Source organism: Amia ocellicauda, chromosome 7, assembly GCF_036373705.1.
Source record: "Amia ocellicauda isolate fAmiCal2 chromosome 7, fAmiCal2.hap1, whole genome shotgun sequence".
Taxonomy (NCBI): domain Eukaryota; kingdom Metazoa; phylum Chordata; class Actinopteri; order Amiiformes; family Amiidae; genus Amia; species Amia ocellicauda.
Window position 1 is genome coordinate 31046236 of NC_089856.1, and position 19268 is coordinate 31065503.

Sequence of the window (19268 nt, forward strand, 5' to 3'; positions counted from 1 at the left end):
TTATCCACAAAAGCTGTTTATTCCTGCAACTGACATGCATGACTGGCTTGCTTTGTTATTTGCTGTTGGGAATTCTCTGGCTTCACTCTCTCTAACCAGGAGTACAATCAATTGCCTTCTTCTTCTTCCCCTTCTCTTGTATTCACTAGATAGGTAGATGGGTTATCACAACTCTCCGAATGTAAAATGCCCCCTTTTTAAGGTGTATACTGTAATTCATACAGTGGACAGATGGACTCTCGCTCTGGAGGCTGGTGCTCATGAGGCACACTCTCACAATTTACCAAGTTTAGGTGTGTGACACTGGTAGAGATCTCAGGCTGTGCTTTGGTACAGATCACAAAGTCACTAAGTGTGAGCCAATATTCTGCCTTTGGGCACAATGCCTGCTTTGCATTTTCTGGTGGAAATTCACTGGTTGCAAATGGGACATATGGTTTTCTGTCCTACACACTATTTTTGTTGATGCAATGCTAACCATAGTATTCAGCTTTCAAAAACCCTGCCAAAAATAGCTGTCCCCCCCTCATCCTGCTGTTTATGGATTGATTATATCACAGGATGTGACCTAGCTGTGATTGGCAGGTCCTATACTTGAGGATTCTTTGTTTTATGATTATCTTCTCACTGTCAAATATAAACCTTTGCTTGCCATAACTAAATAGGAAGCACACGTATTTCAAGTTTATATTCAGAAATGTCAAGGCAGTCCAAGACAAATGTTAATCAGTAGCAATTGAATTTACTTGTTTATCCTATGATGGAGGAGTGATGCTGTATGAATTACGAGACTGCCATGTGAAACACTTGTCCTTCATGCATGATTCACATGCACATGACAGCAGTGGTGTCATATTGAAAGCCCATTATGTGTTTAATGAAGGTGTCAGCTGTGTCAGGGAAGGGGTTTCTTTGTGGGATGGGCTGTGACTATAGTGACCTTGATTGTGAGGGCAGAAATTGAGAAGTCTGCATGCTGTTTTTTGGTGTTTGAGTTTACTATTGTGTCATTTAAAACAATGTAATTGTTTCTTTGTATTTGTAGACTTTTTTAATTATACACACTTTATATTTTAAAGCTTGGTAGCATTTGATCTAATAGATAGCAATGGACATTGGCCAAAATTACAGGAAAATAAAATGAATTGATCCATGTGGCAAAATTCTGCATGACCGTGGAAGGTCTGGATGTTTCAATTGATGGATGTGTTGAAGTTCTGGTTTAATCTGGGGCTATACTGATCTCAAAGTAAGTTCCAGGGTGAGTGCAATAGCAGCACAGTGGCACAGTGTTGTGTAAAAAGAGATGAATTGCTTAGGTTTGGAGCTCCAGAAGGATACAATGAGATATTATGAAGCTCTTGAGAGGCTGCATTATGATAGATATGATACATGCCCCCTGTAGGGTGTACATTTAGACTTGTTTATAAATGGTTAATTACACTGTCAACAGCTGAGTAATGGGCATATTTTTAGGCTTATTTGTATTTAATGTTTCACAATTGGATGCTCTTGCAATATTTGCCCAGTGATGATATTCTGACAGGGTAAAGGATAGGAGATTAAGTATATTTTTAGAAATTCCAGTTGGTGCAGTTGCTACAAACAATATGCTGGGAATGTGTGTCGGTATGGATCCATGCCAGTAGTTATCTTAGCAGGGAAGGTAGTATCTTTATTTACCATGGTGCCTCAGCTCCAACCTCTCATGCAATGCAAAGATGGAAAGACAAATACATTAGTGTTATTCTTGAACTGAATTATGGCGTTATTACTGAATGCTTTTTGCTTTGGTGTACTGAAATCGAATTTTAAAGCAAGTATAAATATTTATTCTCAAAATAGATTTCACAATTTGTTAAATAATCTATAATCTGTGTTGTTGTTTTTTTTTTCATCAAACAGAATGAGTTAGTAACATATTTCTAAAGCAATACTGACTTACTCTCCCTTTTCTGTTCACTGCAGGCCACAATTGGAATAGATTTTCTATCAAAAACCATGTACTTAGAAGACCGAACAGTAAGTAGAGGTTGCATTCTGATTCTTTTCACAGCCCAACACAGAAAATGATTTGTGGTGGAAAAAATCTTAACCTGCTGATGACCACGCCTTCTGAACTCCTGCAGTATTCCCATGCTTTCATTGTAGTGTTTTTCCCTTTTTTGTTGTCTATTTATCAGTTAGATATCTTATTTTGTGCTCTTGCTAATATTACTTAATAGTATGGAGCTTAAAGTTTGGTTCCTCTTAGAAGTATTGCATGCATTTTTTCCCTTTGTTTTAAGTTACTATAAATGAATGTTTAAACCTATGCAATCAAATAACCATGATGCTATTATTTTCAAGGAATTGTGACTCTTCGTATATTAAGTAGGACCATTGTTTAAATGTACAAAAAGACAGCTCATCTGATACTGATATAAATAGCGAACAAAAAAAAATCTAATTCTGGATTTCATTTAGTTAGATTTTCAAGAAATCTTCAGAAAAGGCACATGTCTATGATTTGTTAATTATAATTCATTTTAAAACAGGTTAAAAATAAAAGCTTTCAGAAGCTGTCTTGATCGGCGACCTTTGGGAACTGGGTTAATGATGCGTAATCTCACCCTGCTTAGCCCTGTTCCTCTGAACTCCAGGTGAGGTTGCAGTTGTGGGACACAGCTGGTCAGGAGCGCTTCCGGAGTCTGATTCCTAGCTATATCCGTGACTCCACTGTAGCAGTAGTGGTGTACGACATCACAAGTAAGTGAGAATTTGTTTCCTCTGACGCCTACTGGTAAAGATGCCGGTCTTCCCGACCCTATTGCTACATACCACTTTGAGTCCGTTATCTTTAATACGTGTTGTTTTTTTCGTTCGTGACTTACAGTTATACACTGTCCATTCCCTGAAATGGGGAAAGAAAAATAAGTCTTTGAGCTACAAATCTCAGGCCTGCTGCTGAATCCGTTTCTTATCATCGTAAAGGTTCCCCAGAACACTCTTTACCCTTACGTGATGTCAGCCATAACAATCACTGAGCCAACAAAATAGCTTGCACACTGTTTATGAAAACAAGATGGCATCATGATATCGTGGGAAAACGGAATGTCTTCCCAAAAACACAATGAACCTGCCAAACAATACAGTGTGTGTGTGAGAAGACAGAATGACCTTTCTCATCTGCTGTTTTGTGGAAAAAATACCAGTTTAAAAAGCAGCTGTTTAAATTAAAAAAAACATCCTTAAACACATCCGATTGACACATATCTAATGCTCTTTTCTCATGACTTCAAGCAATGTGCATAATAGAAATACATTTGAGCAAATCAGTTTTCGTTACAGGTTGTTTTTCTTATCTGAGAATCACCTAACTATGTGACCCAGGGAGACCCATGTTGTGTTTTTTTTTAGGGTGGAAAAATGACAGTTTTATTGTCTTGAAATCCCATTGTATTGCTCAGGGCTGAAGTTTAATATGTGTGCAAGCAAGAGAAATGGGACCACTTAAAGGTCCCAGCTCCTGGGAGATGAATTGCAGACTTCATTGTACAGGCAAACAGTGCTGATGTGTGTAAAGAGACCATTTATTCTCACCTTTAAATAAAATACCACTCATTTCTAACCATACAAGAACAATAAGACACTCAGGTGAGCTTGTAGGGAAGCATGAATGTTTAAATGCAGTTTAGAGATTAAATAACTGGAAACAAGGGATTTACCATATACCAGGGAAACAAATGATCACCAAATAAATTTGGCGATATAATTAAAATATGCTTTAATTGTTTTCTGGATATAAATCCAAATCTGTGCCAATGAGGTATGGACTTCAGTAATATAATCTGCAATACAATTTATCCTCATAAATGAAAGCACCATGTTATTGTATAGATTCATAAAGATGAACTAGCAGTACTTGGGAAATACAAAAAACAGGGATTAAGGAACTGTTAATAAGGAATTAAATATATATTTTGGAAATGGAAGAAAATGGAAGAAAATTTTACCAATAACCTCGTATGTGAAGTGAAGATGTCAGTTAGATTGATTACTAAACATATTCCAGCGTAAATTATCTCTTAGAAATGTGTCAAATTCCCAAATCCCCAAATTGAACTGAATAGACATTTCCGTTGGTGTGGAAAGTCCTAAAGAAACATTAGAAAGCATTAATGCATAACCAGTTAGGACTTGTTAACTATATAATTTATCTTTATCTTTTATGTGTTGGAATGTTTTGGAAGAAAAATAATAATAATAATAATAATAATAATAATAATAATAAATTAATTAAAAAAAAAAATATATATATATATATATATATATATATATATATATATTATTATTATTATTATTATTTTGCAATGGTTCTTCATCCCTGAGCTAGTCTGTTGATTTCTTAGTCTTCTTAATACACCAGGCTGGTACATTATTGAAACTGAAGACAAGCAAGTCATATGATTTTTTTTTACTTCCTATGTGGGTCATTGACGCTGTAATATGTCCCCTATCTTCAACAGATGTGAATTCATTCCAGCAGACTTCGAAATGGATTGACGATGTCAGAACAGAAAGAGGAAGTGATGTCATCATCATGTTAGTGGGCAACAAAACTGATCTGGCAGATAAAAGGTGAGTCTTGATTCATGACAAAATGCAAATTTACATATTAATCTTTGGGTAAAATCCAACAATATTTTTAGTGATTGAACTGGTCCCTCTGGCACCTCATGGATTCAGTTGTATTACTTGGCATTATTTACAGTTTAATTAAAATGATACTCTGAAGGACAAACGCCTTGTGACAGCAGGTTATAAACATTTCTGATCCACTCATCTTGACAGTGTTTACCAGGATATTATTATTCATCAGCAAGTACAATTAAATTAAGCTATATGGAAGTACCATCAAAGCTGTTCTTTGCACTCAGCACTAACTTCTCAAAGCTGAATGTGTTCCCTAGTGATGTTTCTCACAACTAGAAGGCAAATTGTGATGTACAATTTAATTTTACATCTAACGAACAATTTAATATGTTTACTACTACTACTATTTATTTTTGTAAGCTTTTCATTGGTTTGATTACTCCAGTTGAAGGACGGAAAACAAGGAGGTTCAATGGCTCGATCACAGTGATACACACTTGGCTTCCTAACTCATTCCCCAGCAGGAAGATCACTTGTTTTTATTTTTCCATACAGTTGAACCCTGACAAAAACAAGTTTACTAATACAACAAGAACCAATCAAGTCATGAAAGGACATGTATGCACATGTCGAAGAGCTTGCAAGGAAAAGCCCCATACAACAAAATCCTGTAGACGTATTGGCAAGGATATATCTACATAAAATGTTGGTTTTGAGATTTTGGACAGAACAAGGGAGGTCTAACCTGAAGTGCATTCTTTCTTTTGAGCTGTAGTGTCTTCTAAGGAACAATATCCCTGAGGGGGAGATGTTTCTTTATCATAAAGATGGATTGACTCACTTGTTTTTCCAGTTCTGTCAACTATTTTTAAAAGGATTATACAAGGGTTAATTATATGTGGCGTCCTTGTATTCAGATAACTTTTTTTTTTCTTTTCTCAACATGACTTCTCATTCAAACGGTTACAAGTACCTCCTATAAACATGATTTATCCCCAGGGATCTTATGTTTTTACTTATGTTAATAAATGACCTTCTTCCTTTCTTCTGCATGCCCTGCTTAATATTTCACAAACAGACCTGTCAGCCTCTCAGCTGGTTCAGACATTCATATTTACTCGGAAGCCTGGAATAATCATTGGATGAGCAACTGCCTTCAAGATAATGAAAGTGCCTCTAATATTGAACAGATAAAGTTTATGCATTTTGCTTCCGCATTATTTAGGCAAATTAGGTAGTTTTAGTACTCTGAAATGGATTACCATAACTCAAGGATCGGAACTAATAAATCGGCATGCACTAATGTGCTACTTCACTACATAAATGTAACACAATGCTCAGTTATTTCCATAGGACTTGTAAACGAGATCTTTCTTGGACCACCTACCATTTGCATAGATGCAGAGATAATTCTGCAGTGGACTAACATTCCAGAATGCTATGGCTTGTAATTTGAATTACCATTTGGAAACACGGTTGACAAGTCTTTGCTTTTTACTTAAGCCTGTCCTCATTTTAACTTGTTGCCTAAAGCAGATGCCTTGTAGTAGCGTACAAACATGGCTTCCATTAACACTGTGGCAACAGGTCACTGTGCCCCCACTCAAATTGCCCTTTAGCACTCTGTTTGATGTATTACTTTTTCTCTGCATCCTTCTATGTAAATTATTTGAGCTTTATATACCCATTATTCTAATTTGCAATCATTTCTTCATGGAATCCTCTGAGTGTCACTATGGTAGTATCCTGTGTGTGGATTTGTTTTTCTAGTTTCTTAAGTTGAATCCCGGTAATACAATGCTAGTCACATTTGTACATTTTGACAGCTTTGCAGTCTCTGAAGGTCATTTGTAAAAAAAAAAAAAAAAAAAAAAAAAAATATCCAGCAAGCAATATGACTTGAATTTGAAGCTTTTGCAGATGGTTTTATTTTGTAAGGTTACTAGATGGCCTTAAAATATGCCATCCTGAATTCTGTGGTGTGCTGTCTGCATTACAAATAGGAAACCAAAGCATGAAAGAGGGGTTTGAAGTTGAGCTAGAGAACAAATGAGGGCTAGGTTTTCTCTTTCACTCGGTTAACTAGTTTTTGTTGGGCCAGGGCAGGGGTTCTGGTTGTTTGCAAGGGTTATTAAAGATAGAGGCATCTTACTTGTATAACACAAAGGTGTATAGAGTGAAGTGTTTTCATTGGTATTGTAATGGAATATCACTCTTCAAAATATTTTTGAGAACTGGGAAGCCAGGAAGTGAACTGCAGGCGATTCATCATCAATACGGACACGAAGAGCAGAAATGGCTGCTAAACAAACCTTAAGCATGGATAGGGACTGGCCAGCCTCCAACTGCTCTTGCAGGTATTATAAAATCATTGCCATGGGGCAGGTGACAGGGTCATGTCCCTTTCCCAGACACCACATCTGGAAACTGTGCCAGTGATACAAGTGGAGGACTCTCTCGCCGACCACAATGAGTCACAAGTCACCACAATGGCTGCCGACAGCCCTAAGGCCTCAAGCTGATCCTGCTCAGGGGCCAGGTCCACAGCTGGAGCAGAGTCAGATCCGGATGCCACAACATGCTCTTGAGGTTGAGACAGGAGATCAACCTGCCAAGGCTCCCCGCACAGCAGAAGAATGAAGGCCGAGAACCAAGGTCTGCGAAAAATAATGAAGGTCTCTATCAAAATAGAATTATTAATAATAAACAGTGTATTATTAATAAAAGTGGCTCAGCGGTTAAGTAATGTGTAATTAACAGAATACAACCATACAATGTTTGCATTTTAAACTGTAAATGGGAGCTTTTGCTTGCACAAAATGTGTTGGTTACTCCTGTATCCTGTGAAGAACAAAAGTGCCTGGGTGTCTGTGTACTGGGGTATCTAAAGCAGGTTGCCTAGCTACAACACACAGGGCCTTTTTGCCAGCTTTGTTATAATATATTCACAAACTCTGCACTTCCCGAAGTCCCCTTTGAGTGTTATTCTGGATCTGAACGATAACCTAGGTATAGTTAATAAAAACTTTAAATCTTAATTTTATTCCATGGAAACGTACTGCCTCTCCTCCAGCACTTATTTATAATATGATTCACAATCAATACTAAACTTCTTTGACAGCATGGCAGCATATTTTTTGTCCTGCTCTGATTGAAATCATGTTAAGTAATAACCTTGCTGTTAGTGTTTCCTTGGATCCAGTAATGCAATTTGACACATTCTGGTGGCTTCCATATGAGGTAACTCACCAATAATGGACCTTGTTAGCTATCAGCAAACATGGCGGATTAAATCACACTTGGGGAGAAAGGGTCTTAATTCAATTGATTTTAACTTAATTTATTTTCTTCCCTCCTATATGTGAAGGAGACTTGGAGGGGTTTAGCTGTCAGAACAAAGCATACACAGGGAGTATTTTGATGCTGTAGGGATTGTTCTTTTGGTGAATAATTTATACAGCTTTTCAGAAAAAGAGAAGTTTGCTATTAAGGAAGATTCTTCTGTAGTTGTACTTAGGTTGCATGAAATATTTATGATGAATAATCTGCTGGGTATATTTCCCATTTACAGGGATAGTACTTCATACTGTGGCAACAAGAAGTCACAAATAGAATCAGACTCATCGGGGAGGAAGGAACCATCCTATCTAACATCTTGTGCATCATTTATGTACCATTAGTTCTAAAATGTTAATTTAATGTGGGCTTCTGCAGTTCCTTATAGGTGATTGTTCATCAAAAAGAAAAAGATCCTATGTATTTTTATTTGCTTTTCACGTAAACTGCTTAGCTCACTTTGAAAAACAATCATTCTGAACAACTTTGTGGTCTATGCTTGCAGGATTATTTTAGGTAGAATAAGTAAGCAACAGAGACAATAGATTACATTTGGCAAGTGCTCCTCACATTTAATCACAATACAATTAACAATCACTTGAAAAATTGAATGTTGAGCTTTACAACCCATCATCTTCTTTCTCTCTTCATATATACAGTGAGGGAAAAAAGTATTTGATCCCCTGCTGATTTTGTACGTTTGCCCACTGACAAAGAAATGATCAGTCTATAATTTTAATGGTAGGTGTATTTTAACAGTGAGAGACAGAATAACAACAAAAAAATCCAGAAAAATGCATTTCAAAAAAGTTATAAATTGATTTGCATGGTAATGAGGGAAATAAGTATTTGATCACCTATCAATCAGCAAGATTTCTGGCTCCCAGGTGTCTTTTATACAGGTAACGAGCTGAGATTAGGAGCTTCTCTTAAAGGGAGTGCTCCTAATCTCAGCTCGTTACCTGTATAAAAGACACCTGTCCACAGAAGCAATCAATCAATCAGATTCCAAACTCTCCACCATGGCCAAGACCAAAGAGCTGTCCAAGGATGTCAGGGACAAGATTGTAGACCTACACAAGGCTGGAATGGGCTACAAGACCATCGCCAAGCAGCTTGGTGAGAAGGTGACAACAGTTGGTGCGATTATTCGCAAATGGAAAAAACACAAAATAACTGTCAGTCTCCCTCGGTCTGGGGCTCCATGCAAGATCTCACCTCGTGGAGTTTCAATGATCATGAGAACGGTGAGGAATCAGCCCAGAACTACACGGGAGGATCTTGTTAATGATCTCAAGGCAGCTGGGACCATAGTCACCAAGAAAACAATTGGTAACACACTATGCCGTGAAGGACTGAAATCCTGCAGCACCCGCAAGGTCCCCCTGCTCAAGAAAGCACATGTTCAGGCCTGTCTGAAGTTTGCCAATGAACATCTGAATGATTCAGAGGAGAACTGGGTGAAAGTGTTGTGGTCAGATGAGACCAAAATCAAGCTCTTTGGCATCAACTCAACTCGCCGTGTTTGGAGGAGGAGGAATGCTGCCTATGACCCCAAGAACATCATCCCCACCATCAAACATGGAGGTGGAAACATTATGCTTTGGGGGTGTTTTTCTGCTAAGGGGACAGGACAACTGCACCGCATCAAAGGGACGATGGACGGGGCCATGTACCGTCAAATCTTGGGTGAGAACCTCCTTCCCTCAGCCAAGGCATTGAAAATGGGTCGTGGATGGGTATTCCAGCATGACAATGACTCAAAACACACAGCCAACGCAACAAAGGAGTGGCTCAAGAAGAAGCACATTAAGGTCCTGGAGTGGCCTAGCCAGTCTCCAGACCCTAATCCCATAGAAAATCTGTGGAGGGAGCTGAAGGTTCGAGTTGCCAAACGTCAGCCTCGAAACCTTAATGACTTGGAGAGGATCTGCAAAGAGGAGTGGGACAAAATCCCTCCTGAGATGTGTGCAAACCTGGTGGCCAACTACAAGAAACGTCTGACCTCTGTGATTGCCAACAAGGGTTTTGCCACCAAGTACTAAGTCGAAGGGGTCAAATACTTATTTCCCTCATTAACATGCAAATCAATTTATAACTTTATTGAAATGCATTTTTCTGGATTTTTTTTGTTGTTATTCTGTCTCTCACTGTTAAAATACACCTACCATTAAAATTATAGACTGATCCTTTCTTTGTCAGTGGGCAAACGTACAAAATCAGCAGGGGATCAAATACTTTTTTTCCCCCACTGTACATATTAATGTGATTTTTAAAATGTATTTTTAATCTCACTATTATTTTAAATTTCATACCTAAGGTATCTTAAATGTATTTTATGTAATATGTATATATTATATACAGATGGGTGACAAATTAAAGGAAAAACCTGAATAAATGAATGGAGGAACATAATGAATGCAGATGCCTCTAAATAGGTGTATTGCATGATACAATTAAGCAATTAACATCCTATCATGCTCTGTGGCATGTATACAAATGCTGAGCAGGCCCAGTTGACCTTGATTGTGAATCAAGATGGCAAGAGGAAACAATCTAAGTGACTTTGAAAGAGGAGTCATTATTGGGGCACCATAGGCACTGGTCTACAGAGATGTGGAAAAAAGTGAGTCATCCTTCACCATATTCTCGACAAGTCGGCAAGTGCATGTGTGGTGACTCCAAGAGAATGGTACAGGTCTGACTGCTTGACCCGTACAGTGAGGGGGGTCCGCAGGCTGTGTTATGCTGTGGGGGGCATTTTCCTGGCATGGTTTGGGTCCACTTGTCCCCTTAGAGGGAAGGGTCACTGCAAATCATTACAAAGTTATTCTGAGTGATCACCTTTATTGTTAAGGTACAAATTGACTGCCAATCAAAACCCTTCAGGTACATGTGGATCGCTTCCCAAGTTTATCACAGCAACAGTAGGAACCCTTCAGTGCATTACGAGCCCGGGAAGTAAAGTCACCGACACCGAATGCCAGATTGTTTCTCTTCAGTTTATTTTTGCAACAACACACACTTTTATACATGTCAGAAGTCTGATTGACAAGAGTTCCGGGGCAGGTACATATAGATATTACAAAGATATTACAGATCTAGTAGCTAGGCAGACATGAAATGAAACATTCATAACACACTCAGGAGTTTTAGTTGACACAGCTGCACGGTTTGCCTAGTAGTAGATGACGTGGGACTCTATCTTATTTCTGGTTTGGCTGAAGAGCAGCATGTATATTGTTTGTTATTAGCTCTGAGCTGTTCCTCAAAATATATTATAAATATAGGGAGTTTTGCGGTTTGACATTTCCAAGAGTCAAGAAGGCCATGAGTTCAATTGTCTAGACCTTCACAGAAATAGTTATGCGTGAGTATGTTATTTATGATATTATTTCTGCAACAATGACAAATTTCAGCCCCCCTTGCCACGGCAACATTTCCAGTGAGATATTTTAACAATGTTAACTCTGCAACTTCTGTTAAAGGGTAATCCTACAATAAGAATACAATACAATGAGTTACATGGTTACAGTAGGTTAAATAATCAGTATGCCCACCAAACTTAATTATCCCCAACAGTTAGTATATGAATATGTTATATAAAAATCCTTAGTTGCCCTCTTTAATGTAATATGGAGCATAGCGACAGTTACATTAATACTTTGTTCCAGCATGATCCTTAGCTTTCATTAGCTGGGCCCGGTGGGCACCAAGCCTTTTAGGATCCACAGATTCCATCATTGAAGTCATCATGTTAGTTAAACAATTTTGAATACACAAAACAAAACACACCAACAATACGATAATGATTATACAAGGTAAAGCCATGGATACATAAGGTGCTAACTACACAAACATCGTCCACCACCATCCTCAACTTTCCTCTCCCACTTCATCTTTTCGAAGCTGCTTGGCAACGTCTCTCATATCCTGTAAAGCTTTGGTAATATTGTGGTGAAACATTTCTATTCTGATGGGAGTGGTCTCTTCCAGGATGTCAATGCCCCCATCCACAGGGCACAAGGGGTCACTTAATGGTTTGATGAGTATGAAAATGATGTGAATCATATGCTGTGGCCTTCGCAGTCAACAGATCTCAACCCAAGTGAACACCTATGGGAGATTTTGGACAGCGCTCTCCACCACCATCATCAAAACACCAACTGAGGAATTATTTTCGGAAGAATGGTGTTCCATCCCTCCAGTAGAGTTCCAGAGACACATAGAATCTATGCCGAGGCACATTGAAGCTGTTCTGGTGGCTCGTGGTGGCCCAACACCTTACTGAGACACTTTATGTTGGATTTTCCTTTAATTTGTCACCCATCTGTGTATATCCATCATCAGCCTATATTGATCCACTTGGTTAGAAACTACAGCTGCTTTTTCCATGTCACGCCTGCAAAGTTTATGATTTAATCTTCCCATCTTTTATGTGGTTGTCTTCTAGGTCTCTTTCCATCTCTTGGCATCCATTCGAAAGCTTCCTTTGTCAATCTGTTCTTTTTGCAGTGTCTGACCCATTGCCATTTTAACATTTTCACTCTTTCAAACATATTTCCATTTTGTTCTTGGATCCATTGATTTTTTTCCTTTTCTATCTGTTCCTGTTATTCCAACCATACATCTTTCCATACTCTTGTTTTGTCTGCAGCTTCTGTAACATTTTTGTGTTAAGTGACCGGGTTTCACAGACATAATTGAGCACTGGTAGTATGCTTTGATCAAATACTTTTCTCTTTGAGCAAGTGGGTAGATTTTCTTTCAATAGTGTGCTGTTTCTTCCAAATGCACACCATCCCTCTTTCACTCTTCTTTTCATTTCTGCCATAATATCTGCATCTGTGCTGATTTGTTGTCCAAGGTAGACAACACATTTGACTTCAAGTATCTGTTAATCTACTTAAATTGAACAAAGCTCTTAAATGTGACTTGGTTTTAATCAAGTTCATGTTAACTCCAGTTGATTTGCTTGCATGTGAGAGTTCTTGATATTTATGTTGCCGATCTTCAGATGTTTTTGTGGGGAGTCTGTGTTGCTGGGGATCAGGGTTGGTGGTGTGACCAAAACCAGACCTGGTGTGAAGTTTACAGTGTGGCAATAAAGCAAATTAGCCCTGCAAGCACTGTAAAACAAAATACAGACCCTGCCCCCAGTGTAGGACTATAACAGCAGCCCTAACTAGCTTCAGGCCACTAAACGTTTTTCCTGATAAAAAGTTGCACTCCAGCTTCAGTCCCAATCGCAAATTCAGGGTCATGGTCATAAGCTGTGGAACCTGATTGAAAAATTGTAGAAACATGTATGGCATAAAAAAGCAACTTGAATGGGAATTCATTAAAGAACAGAAAAAATAAAAAGTATGATTTTATTGCAAAAGTGAATAAACACAGAAGGAGCCTGTGGCTGCAACGGATAATGAATAAAGTAATAAGCTCCTGAAGCTGCTATTTTATCTTATGAATAAAAAGAGAGAACTTATTAGTGAATCTTATCTAGTATATTGGAAAATTTCATTAGTTTTTTGTGTATGTTCTTGCAGATTTTTTTTCATTTCTTTGAGTCACAGATGTAGTTTTTATTCATTGTGAAGTTCAGAGCTGTCTTGTTGACCGCTCATTCATCGAATTTCAAAACTATGCTTCCATATGATAAACTTTCTGCTTCTCTGTCAGATATTATATTCCATTTTGATTTTTCGAGAGCAAAGACTTTGGTTGTAAAAATATTTTGTCTGTGCTCTGGCCTTCCTGTCTCCAACAGATATCGGATAATTACAGTCACACACAACCGTACTTTGTCCCACAGCAAGGCAAACAGATTAGCTGCAGTGACACAATACTTCCTACAAGAATACTCAGGGGTACGAAAAACTAATGAATTGAGGATTGGAAAATCCACAAAAGATTATATAAAGCAATGTAATTTTCTGAAAGCTTAGGGCATTAGCAGGATCTTTCGTGTGAGATAAGCAAAGCAGAGACTGTTGGTTCCTTACTTGTCTGATTAAATTGTTATGCAAATTACACCCTTGACCTGCATTGTTTTATATGTTAAGCTTGTATTTCCCCATGTACAGCAGAGTTAAAAGACTTATGGAATGGCCATAGAGGAAATGTGATTTGAAACAAGTTGTTGCCAGTGGCTTAGCTATGTACGTGCTGACTCTTATGTTCAAGGCAAGGCATGCCTTTTGGGTTTAAGCTTTTATTTTGCATGCAGTGTACTGGAATTCCCGCTGCCCCCTTCCGAGCACAATTCATGTATTTTTTTTTAATTCTGTTTGACCATTCAAAAGTCCAGGGCACATTGCAGCATGATAACCGTGCATTTGTTCATTCTAAAAAGGAAAAAACAGAAAACAATTCACAAACAGTATACATGAAAAGAGTTGGATTGTGCTTGCAATAGAGTGAAAGAATACATTATCAGAACTGGTGCCAAAGAAGCCAACCAATTTATGAAGGATAACAAATGATGATTTAAAGGTGAAAATAAGAAAAAATTGTCAATACTTAAATATTTGTATCTTTTCTCAATCTAGTGATTGCCCTGCTGCCCAGTTTTAATAGAATTAAAGAACCATTAAGAAGTCTCTTAATCACAATTAAAAGCATACAGATGCATATAAGCAGAAATAATACAATTAAAAACAAGAAATAATTAAACAAAATGTCTGATTGTTTGGATTACACGGGTGTATTGCATAATGCATCTTTACTTGAACTAGATTATCAAGCTTGTACGCTTTTCATTACAAATTGAGCCTAGTGACGTTATTTGGAGATTATCAGTGTCAACATGGATGTGTTTAACTAGATGGGTTGAAATTCCTGTGGGCAATTCACTGTTGAATTGAAGTCTAATGAGCAGATTGCAGGCCATGAAAATGCTGGGAACAACCTTAGATTGACCCCCAAAATAATGGAGCAATGGAAATCTGTTGGTGGACTTAGACAGCAGCCATTACATATTTTAAAACAATTATAATACTGGTAATAAGGTTGGTTCCTATAAGGTTTAATGATATGGAATAAGCAATCTTTTGGTGTACTCAGTGTGTTTTGTAATTTTCTTTTGGTTTTCTCAGCTTAGCTCTTATCTTTTTTAAGTTAGATGTACATTTCTAATGTCTTTAGTCAATCCAGTTGATTTATTTAATGCATCTGCCATTTGCACACTTCCAACCATGCTCATACAGCATTTATTTTAATATTGGTGATAGTAAGCTCTCTCCTAAAGCAAGATACTACACACAAAGGGGAACAGATGGTGTTGATGCATTCCAAATAACCCATAACAGTGTCAGCTTGAAATATCTACATTGAGATTGCCAGGAAAAGGCATTTTGGATCAAAGGCAGCAACTGCAATGAAATGTTATGAGGACTGATTCACATTGTTTCCTATATATTTTTTTTATATATTATTATTTATTATTATTGCTTTCCACCTGTTTTTTTTGCCAACTGAGAATTAAGTGGTTTTAAAATGCACAAGAGCATCTCAACTGCCTATGAATTCAAGTTGAATAGCAATTCTCTTCTGAAAGCTGATCTAAGTTATTATTATTATTATTATTATTATTATTATTTTTACATCTTTAGCTTTATGCTCTGATGTGGACAGGGTTTGTGTGTGTGTGTGTGTGTGTGTGTGTGTGTGTGTGTGTGTGTGTGTGTGTGAGAGTGAAGATACAAATATCTGCCTTTTACTGTACCACACACTCTTCTTTGTTATTATTATCCCATCTATTACCATACATACAGTTCCCCACTACATCTTGCCACATACCTGCATGGTCTGATGTATACTTGCCAGCTTAATAGACATTCCAGCACTAAGCATAGCAACTTTTCCAAATCAAGGGCTGAGGGCTCATGCTTGGATTAATAACCTTAGTGATAGCCAACAACAGGATGCTAATGGTTTTACACATCTATTAGTTTCCTACCTTGAACTTATAGTATGTAATGAAAATGATACACAATGATTTATATCCGCAGACAAGTACAGGCAAGAGTCCTAACATTCAGAGAAAGTCGGTTCACCTGTTTTGCACTTTTGTATCCATGTGGAGAGAGAGAGGAGAGAGTACCCCCATAACATGTGGAACATCTGGCAATGTTAGACTTTAATGGCCATGGAATGTATGTTTTGGATATCAGTATTGGCATACCTTTATACCTTCTATGAAAACCAGAGCTTTAGGGCTGCCTTCTTTACAAAACAATTAAGTTTAATAGCATAAAAATGTTTCTTTAAGTGGTGAACAAATAAACACAATGTCAAATACTGTTTGTTGTATCTCCAAACCACAGGCTTTTCTCTTTCTAAAAGATTGCTTTGTTTTGGTCTTGTCTCATATTTCTTTCTGCTCCAGTTCCTTCCCTTCCCCTTTGTATTCCTCTGGGTCCTTGCTGAAGAATATTGCTTAGCAATGTGCAGTTTGATTCAGACAGGGCCTGATTTGAAGAGTGCTGCATTACGACCTGTCAGTGCATAGTCAAATAATAGTGAGGTCAACATCAATAAAAAAAAATAATGTTATCTCACAATCTTTTACTAATTTAACTCACTATGCATCCCTGTATAAATTGTCAAAGTGTGAGTAAGCATACCGTATAGAGAGTAAGAATCTACAGATGTGGAGGGGGAGGAAAAATAGAGAGAATACAAGTTTAGATGTTTGCAAGTTTGCATTGACTGGTGTCAATGAATATGTTGATAATTGATTGATTGGTAATGTTTTTGTAGTTCATGATGTTGAATGTGGGAGGAAAATCAGCAACAGTTTGTAAATATTTCAAAACTGTACAACTGCTGACACAGTTGGAGTCTCCTCTTTCTTGTTGCTTGCTTTTTTTTTAAATATAGCTTTTGTGTAAATGAACTATTTTTGAAGGTGCAAAGGAACAGAAAACAAACAAAAAATGTAACAGTTTAAAAAAAGCTTTTCTAATGTGTGTGACCGGTAGTGGACTATCCTGGATATGGCCTAGTGCTACTGTTGGGATACAAATCAGTGTTTGTCTGGGCACTAGAATAAGACAAAAGATAAACAATAATCATGTGTATATTCATTGGCAGCATCAATGGAGAAAATCCACTGCCCTGTCCTCTGTTGATGTGAGACTTTTCACAATCGGCAACCCACTAGAGACTTTACAGAGCTACAGCAATGATAAGAGGACTAGAGCAAGAAGCCACAAAGCAGGAAAAACAAAACACTATAGATAGAGCAGCTGTTGCAAGCACTAGTAAGAAAACAAAGAAGTGAATGAGTGAAACATCTTGTTGCTATGCTTATGCAATGTATGACGCCAAAAAACATCTTGATTTCTGTATCAACAGGCAAATTACAATTGAAGAAGGTGAGCAGAGAGCCAAAGAGTTGAATGTAATGTTCATCGAGACCAGTGCAAAGACGGGCTATAATGTCAAACAGGTAAGCCTGCTGTTTACCGTTTCAGGGCTGATTTACCTGTACCTCATCTTAGCTAGGGACTGGTATAGAAGTCAGTCCTTTGCAACAGCTGTATGTTGATACAATAATCACATGATAGATTTAAATTCTTGCATTCTCGTGTTTTGCAGAAATTGTGTTAATACATTATTACATTGTGTGTAGTTCTCTGCACAGTGAACTACAAAAAAATCAAGAAAAACAGACCGACACAGTAGAACAAACAATATGGACAAGAACAATATGTATCCCCATTATGCACTTCCAAAGAATCCATCACAAAACACTGTCCTTTGATTTAGCAGTACACTTTCTGACTAAGTGTCTGAGAGCATGAGTGAACTTGGATTAAACCTGAAGTGCACCGAAATAAATACAATGAAAGACAGCTCGAGTGCTGTTGAGTAGGAGGCTGTTTCTTTGTAATGTGCACAGTAGGAGAGCATCTGTGTGTTGAAACAGACTTCGATTTGTCACAGTGCTTAGGGACTGTCGGGCCGCAGAAACCATTCTGGAGATGTCAATTGGTCCTGCGTGCTGTCTGAAGTGCACACCCTGGACTTCATTGTGCTGTACTGCGCTTAATCTGATTCCTCTGTTGTGGGCCCAAACAGCTAATAAGTGGGAAATGTGCCATATACATTATAGTTTTAAAGTTTAGTTTGCTTTTTGCAGAGGAAACCTGACATTGAAAATGTGTGTAATGGATAGATCCTGGCGAACCCAACTGCCCTTTCCCACACTCCATTTGAGTACACACTGCAACTCTAGTGTTAACAAAGGATAAAAATGGTAGCCAGAGGGCAGATGCGGTATCCAGTAAACACTGCACAATCCTGCAAGGGGCCTGGCTAACCTGGGGATTGAGGCTATGTTGCAAACCAACTATCAGCTTTGCAGTAGAGCTCATCTATGCTGTGTGCAGAGGTTATTACCAGATTATTACCACACATTATGCACACCAGCATCAGAAAAATGTGAATTTGTTTTACGCCGTTCCAAAATAATAGCTTTGTGGGATTTAGTGGTATAGTGGGATTTGGTGGTGTATTTCTCAATGATTTTTGAAATAGTCTATTCCAGTTGTTTTGTTTGTTTGTTTTCAGTTTACTTGTGTCCATGAAATTTTTGAGCCTGAAAGACTCTTATCAGATGGCTTGATAATGTTCTACAAATCTATGTTATCTGTTCGAGCTTCAAATCTGTAAGGTGACCCAAGGATGCTATACTGGTGTACGGATGAGCTTTGACTATACAAATTTGAATTGTGGTAACAGAGAGAAAAAAACTATAGAAAGACAGAAGCAGTGTAGCAGAGAATTTCTAATTCTCTTTCTGCAGAGCAAATCATTCTGTAGTCGAGGGCTGAAAGGCAACTGCCATTTTTTATTTATTTTTTCAGTGATGATAAAAACACAATGCCTATTATCCCTATTACTAACTCCACTGCAGGAGAATAATGAGGAGATAGAAGGCAGAAGCAGAACTACACAATGCAGTGACAATACGCCTGGCACTGTTTCCACTGCCCTCACAGAAGCACTATTCTCTCTCTCTCCACTGAAACTGAATACATATAGGACAGGGGTGAAATAAAACTCAAAAATAAAGTGGCTGTTGTTATTTTGTCAGTGTCTGTGAGCTTTGTGTGTGAAAGTTACATCTTTTTATGGAAAGGAAATTTCTGATCTCTTGAAATTAGAGGTACTAATACAACAAATAGAAACAATTATACATTATTTGACATTTGTATGTAGTAGAGTTAAGCTATTAATCCTGACCCTAACAGAATAAGGCCATAATGCTTTTCAAATATTAATGGAATACT

The 19268-nt window shown here is 37.8% G+C and overlaps 1 protein-coding gene across 2 annotated transcripts in view; it reads left to right on the top strand.

Moving 5' to 3' along the window:
• rab6ba (RAB6B, member RAS oncogene family a) overlaps positions 1-19268 on the top strand; it is an 82344-nt gene that overhangs the window by 49731 nt on the left and 13345 nt on the right. Inside the window, exons 3-6 of one of the 2 annotated variants that reach the window (XM_066709158.1) lie at positions 1969-2022; positions 2622-2748; positions 4509-4620; positions 17329-17422. In XM_066709158.1, coding sequence (XP_066565255.1) covers positions 1969-2022; positions 2622-2748; positions 4509-4620; positions 17329-17422 — 387 coding nt within the window. The remainder of the gene's footprint in view (positions 1-1968; positions 2023-2621; positions 2749-4508; positions 4621-17328; positions 17423-19268) is intronic. The other variant, XM_066709159.1, reaches the window with a different exon arrangement.